At 35.4% G+C, this 6,269-nt stretch overlaps 1 protein-coding gene across 1 annotated transcript; it reads right to left on the bottom strand.

Annotated features, from left to right (window-relative positions):
- Positions 533 to 2,786, bottom strand: LOC107609681 (expansin-A13). The gene is made up of 2 exons (XM_016311699.2): positions 2,099 to 2,786; positions 533 to 1,179 (listed from the first exon to the last, which is right to left on the bottom strand). The coding sequence occupies exons 1-2, from the start codon at positions 2,602 to 2,604 to the stop codon at positions 870 to 872; spliced, it is 816 nt and encodes a 271-aa protein (XP_016167185.1). The 5' UTR covers positions 2,605 to 2,786; the 3' UTR covers positions 533 to 869.

The following is a 6,269-nucleotide window of genomic DNA, read 5'->3' as shown; positions in this document are numbered from 1 at the left end:
GTTTCAATATAAAGCAGAGGTCCGTACATTTATTTGTTGTTGATTCAAGAACCATGTTTCTTGCGTTCAGTGAAAAAACAGAAAAATTAGTAACTGACGACCAAAAATAGACATAACAAAAGTCATTCAAAACTTAAAACCAAAATTTTGTGAAACATTAATGCCATTTGAATATAGCTATCACACTATACTATACATTATACTGTGATCACATATTGTTCGTGCACTTTTTTCTTCTTTTTTTTTTCCGAAAATGCTATTTGTACAGGAAATCAGTTATCAATATATTTGTCAATATATTTGTGTATAAATATATGTGTAGTTTAACTTATTTTTAATATGTATTTTTATTCTAACATATATTTTATACTACTAGCTGATTTTAGTGTAACAATCTTTTTTTTTTTTTAATTGTTCGTGCGCTATTAAATAGGTATAATATATGATAAGTCAGATGGTAAATCAACCCAAAAATGATGGGAAATGTGTTCAAGAAACATTTTTGTCATGGTCTATCCATAACAGTTATTGGTTAGAGGAAGAAGTAAAATTGAAGACACCTTGTAAAATAGGTTGGTAGGATGATACATCTCAATAAGAGCCTCAGCACTTACATGCTTAAGCCTTTGTTGTTTGACCAAGAAGTCATATTTCCCTACTAAACCTCCTAAGACATGATAAATAGAGAGGTACAACGCCACATTGACAATCTCACAAAACCACCAAATCATTTTGCTATCTACAGTCGTCTTTAAAACAAAAAAAATTAAACTGTAAAACAAAACTACCTTATCCCTAAAATATTGGTAAAAAATTGGGAATGAGAGTGGTCCCTCGAAAGATGTTTTCTTCTTCATTGATGCATTTTCTTAGGGCTCAAATTGCTTGCCTTCAAAGGTTTGTCCAAAGCTCCAATCCTTGGGGGCAACATTGTAGGATATAACTGTTTTTCCATCGCTACCGGTAACCTCAAAGGAAAGAGGTTGGTTTTGTAGTAACGCATTTATGTGCCAGTTCTGGCCCCAATTCCGACCCATTGGGAGCCAACCTGTTCTGGAGCCCTTAACCTTCACGGCGACTATGTCTCCATGACCAGCAACATTGCTGATAAGCACTGAAAGGAAGATACCAGAGCCAGTTACTGTAAACCGGATTCCTCCTTCCCTTCTGCATTGTATCCTGCACCATAACAGAACAGAACATCAAAATACATCCTGCAACATTGCTCACCCTTTACATTCAGAAATATATTTTTAAGTATATCTATGGCACTTATGGATCCATTTACCTCCTGAATTTACAAGAAAACCATATATCATTCCCTTGGATATATCTAAAAAAAATTTGCCATAGAAACCTTGTAGCAACAAGGTTGCATATAGACAATTAGACATGGCTAACTACTAATTTCACTCTATATTCCAATAATTTGTGTTAAGTGTAGCATGATGATACAAAATATTACTAATTACCATTCTAATTTTTCATGAATAAACTCATGATCCCTTTTACTAATTTAAATTTCATTAGGATTAAACAGGCAAGCGCTTTTTATAAAGATTTTTCTCAATTAAGCTCCTGAGCAAGCTTTTTCTGATAAAATTCATCCAGTAAACTTGATTTGGAGACCTAATCTCATATGAGTTAACTGGACACTTCAATAACCTTGCTCTTGAAGAGGCCAATGACAACAAATAAACCACGCAAAATAAAGGAACAGGGTTAACCACCCCCAATGTATCTCATTAATCATCTAATTAGCATTCAAGAACCCAAGCCTGCACCTTGAAAGCTGTTAAGTGATAACACAAAAATGCAGATTACGATTTCATCAAATAGAGATAGCTCTGAATTTCAGCCAAGTGAAAAGAAGTCATTGTTCAATGCAATCAAACCTACCGACACAACTATCATGCAATCATTCATATCCACTTTCTGTTTAGAGTTCCAAAGATTTACGTAACTAACTCAAATATCACAGCAGCAGGTATCCATTGTCTAAATATCACTAATTAATCCAAAAACTAAATCCCTAAAATGAAGGGGGGAAAAAATGAAGCGAAAGCAAGGGAAATGCTACACTACGGTTAGGGTGTACCTTCTATACTGGACCGGCATGTTGCCAGCCTTCCAAATAGCGATCTTCTCAAAGGCCTCAATCGGAAGCACAAAATGCTTATTTGGAGGGTTACAGTGTCCACCGCCTTCATTATCAAACCCATAATTGGGCGCGCAGAAGTTCGTGGCGGTTACAATAATGGAAGTTCCAGGTATACACCACTTGAGATCATCCACACACTTCACCTCGAAGCACGCACCGCAGATCTGGCCGCGTTCAAAGAGTGCCTCGCTGAGACCGACGGTTGCCATGCCGTAGCCGGCTTTCACGAGGTCGCCGTAGCCGCACGCGCCGCCAACAGCGTCGCGAGGGTCGGCGGCGGCGTAGTAGGTGGCATGCGCGGATCGCCACTCGGAGAGGGAAGTTGAAGAAGAGGGAGAGGAAGGTGGTTGTTGGGAAGAAGAGTAGTGTGACGTGGCAAGTGGAGAGAGTGTGAAGAGAGTAGTAATGGTTAGTGCGAGTGTGGAGAGTGTGGTGAGTAACATTGTTTGGTTTAGTTGTTCTACTTTCTAGGTTTGGGGGGTGGTTTTCAGAGTGAAGTGGAAGAAGAGGAAGAAGAATAGAAGATTGAAGAAGGGAACAAAGAGTAAAGAGATAGACAGTGAATTTTTTTTTCTTTTTCAAATGGTTACTTTATTTGCATCAGACGAATGTGGTCAGTGGTGTACGTTCTTTTTTCAGCTCAGGCTTTTCTTTACCGTTGTTCCGTTTCACACTCAATTTCACAGTTCAGACCAGGCTCACAATGAGTAGGGTAGAAATATCAAATTTTTTTAAAATAAATATAAAATTTAATTATTTTAAATTTTATACATATTAATAACATAAAAAATAAAAAATTAATATTTTAAATTATTAAATTAACTAACTAATTTAATGATTGTTCACTTATTGTAAGAATATCTCTTTTTTTTCTTATATTTTTCTTTAAAAAAAATAGAAATGAGTATTTTTTTTGGTGTTTTAATCTTCAACTCTGTTAAATAGATAAAGAGTGGGTCAACAATGTGAATAACGAATTGTTCTCTCAAGTTTAATAAATATAAAAAAAATACTCCGATCTAATTTTACTCACTTTTTTTATTATTTGTTTTTACTCATACCAAACTCTAAATTCTATTTTCATTGCAGCCTCTCATTGCTGCCTCCTTTAAAATGTCGTCCATCCTGCACCGCTGTCTCTCCTCCACACTGCACTGTCGCCTCTCCTCTACGATGCACTGTCGCATCTCCATCTCCCCTGAAGCCCACGAAGTGCCGTCACTACCTCCACCACCCTGCTCCCACAGCGATTATCGCCCCACTGCGCCGTGCACAGCCACACCGCCCTATTGCTCCCCTGTGATGCGCATTCTTGCCGAGGAAGAAGGCCACCCGTCGTACAGCCACACTGCGACGATGCGATGCGTGAAAAGAATCATCCGCATAAATAGTAAAATGGTACGACACAAATAAACATCCACATTTTAGTGAAAAGAATCATCCGCATACATAGTAAAATGAATATCTTGCGGAGCATGTGCAAGCAGAATCAAGCAAATCAAGTAAAATACCAATGATATATCCAAATAAACATTAACTTTAGAATGAAAAGAACCATCCGCAAACATAGTAAAATGAACATCCGGCTTCGTTAATAAGAACAAATAACAAGACAGCAGCTGCAGGGACACCGAAGTCGCGATACAGCAATGGCGGCTGTGGCACAGGATTGCGCGAGAGTGGTTGTGGCAAAAATTAAAAAAAATATATATTCCAAATTATTATTAAACCTAATTAATTCAAAATTATATTTTTGAAATTAAAATTAACTTTCTTTTTTAACCTATTATTTAGGGGTGTTAATCCTAATTTTTTAAATTTTAAAATCTGATAATAATTAATTAATTAAGAATCTGATATTTAAACATAATTTTACCTTCATTCTCTAATCTATTGTTTGCGTTGTTTACTATATATATTGTTTTTCTATACTTTCTCTTTAATCTTTAATATTTTTGCTAAAAGCCAAAATTGTCTCTTTTTTATCAAAATCTTATTTTTAAAATGTTTTTTTAACCTAAATATTAATTTTTTAGACAAATTGTTTCCAATAAAAATAATTATAAAATTTAAAAAAATAAAAAAAATAAGAAAAGAAAAATGGATTCAAGGAAAAAGAAATAGAAGAAGGGAAGAAAGGAAGAAGAAGATGGTGCCCTAATGGAGTAAGGAGAAGTCACAATCTTACCCGACTAACTTGCACCCTATGTATATATGTGTATATTATAAAAATATTACATATGGGAGTTAAACCAAGGACTTTCAACTTGTGCAAAAGATCCTTAGCCACTGAACCAAGCTCATCAATTTCTAATTTTAACACTTTTATTTATATAAAATTTATTTTTTACGTTAAAGAGATATAAATACAACATTAACAATAAACCCTAATCCTCAGATCGCAAATTCACATTTCACAGCCCTTCAAGAACACAACGAACCCTAATTCTCTTCTCTCAAATCTCAATCTCTATGCACCTTAGTGCTGCTACACTCTATCCGTGTCTGCCCCCACTCCCATCGCTGGAGCTACTGCACCTTACCTGCGTCTGCCTTACACACCTGTCACCGACTTTGCTGCACCCTACTCGCGTCGCCAGCTTGCTCGCATGCTTCGCTCATCCGTTTAGCTTGCTCGCGTGCTTGGTTCCTTCATTCCTCCGTTCAGCTTGTCCGCGTTGTGTCGCCAACTCTGCTGCACTCTACCTGCCGTGTTCGTTTAGACTTCAGCGCCTACTCTCCATGCTCATTTTGCTTGAAAGTATATTGATCTATCTTGATCGGTGATTATTTAATTTGATTTGTGGAGTGAAAACTTTTGAAAGCACTAAGAATTTGATTAATCAATGATTATTTTTATTTATCGACCTAGTTTAAGTACATATGCAAATTAGACAGATAACTAGTCAAGAAATTGGATAGAGAAGTTTATGGATTTATGTTGTTTCTGTTATATACATATAAATTATTTGTCATAAATTTTTATTTTTCTAAACAAATTTTAGGTGAAAAATTTTGATTATCAAACTACAAATGATGATGATGTTGTATCTGAAGTCATAAACTAGATGGTGATGTTACAACAAATGGAATGCTCATGGAGACATGGACTTAAATGATTTTATTTGTGTTTGTGTTATTTACTTAAACAAAGACTTTTATGTGTAGTTGAACATTTGATTGTTATGTTGTGTATGGGATAATTGTGTTATTTGAATGTTTGTATTGAATTTTTAATTTATATATTTTTAGGTGATATAATAATATTTTATTTTTTTTGTTAACCCGCGAGTAGGATCGGATACCCGCAGGTAGGATTAGAGTTGAGTTGTTCTCAATCCGTGGGTAGGATAGGGTTGAGATTTATTAAAAAACTCAACCTGCGGATAAGGTTAAGATTGAGTTCAAACCATACCCTATCCATTGGCACCCCTATATAGCGGCGAGAGAAGATGCCACTATTATCGTTGGCTTCGCCAGAAGATGAGGCAGAGATAGAACCCGAAATAGGGGGAGAGAGAGTGGCGATGTTAGTAGAGGAATAGAGGAAGGAGGAGTGAGCATGTTGCCACTCCTGGTGCTCACGGTTGCTTTTGGAGCTCGTCATCTCTCACCTCGATTCTCTCACCGTCTGTTATCGGTATCCTCCTCATCTTCGCACTCTTTTCTCTTTTTTTTCATACTTTTATTCACTCGTTCCTCCTTTTTCTTTCTATAATTGATGCAGATGATTAAATTTAATGAAATAGAGATTGATAGTACATTCTCTCCGTAACAAATTCAACCAAATAAACATATTTGTTGTTATTACTTTGTTCATAGCATTAACGGTATATGTGTAGAAAGGTTGGATATAGTGCTGGGTTAGAAATAGAGTTCAAAAAAGATGAGATTCTTTTAAAAGTGTTAGAGTACAATTAGGATCAATTGTGATCGGTTAATATCAATTATAATTATTTAGCATATTTATATATTTATTGTAGAATATTACGTTTTTATTATCTTGATTCTTCTAGCACCTGTATATATCCTTGTACATTGTATTATTTTCAACTTACTCAAGAATACACATATAACTTGAATACATACAAACATTTTCTTTACTATT

This window comes from Arachis ipaensis, chromosome B07 (genome assembly GCF_000816755.2).
Source record: "Arachis ipaensis cultivar K30076 chromosome B07, Araip1.1, whole genome shotgun sequence".
NCBI classification, from domain to species: Eukaryota; Viridiplantae; Streptophyta; class Magnoliopsida; order Fabales; family Fabaceae; genus Arachis; species Arachis ipaensis.
This window is presented reverse-complemented; position numbering and strand designations above follow the sequence as displayed.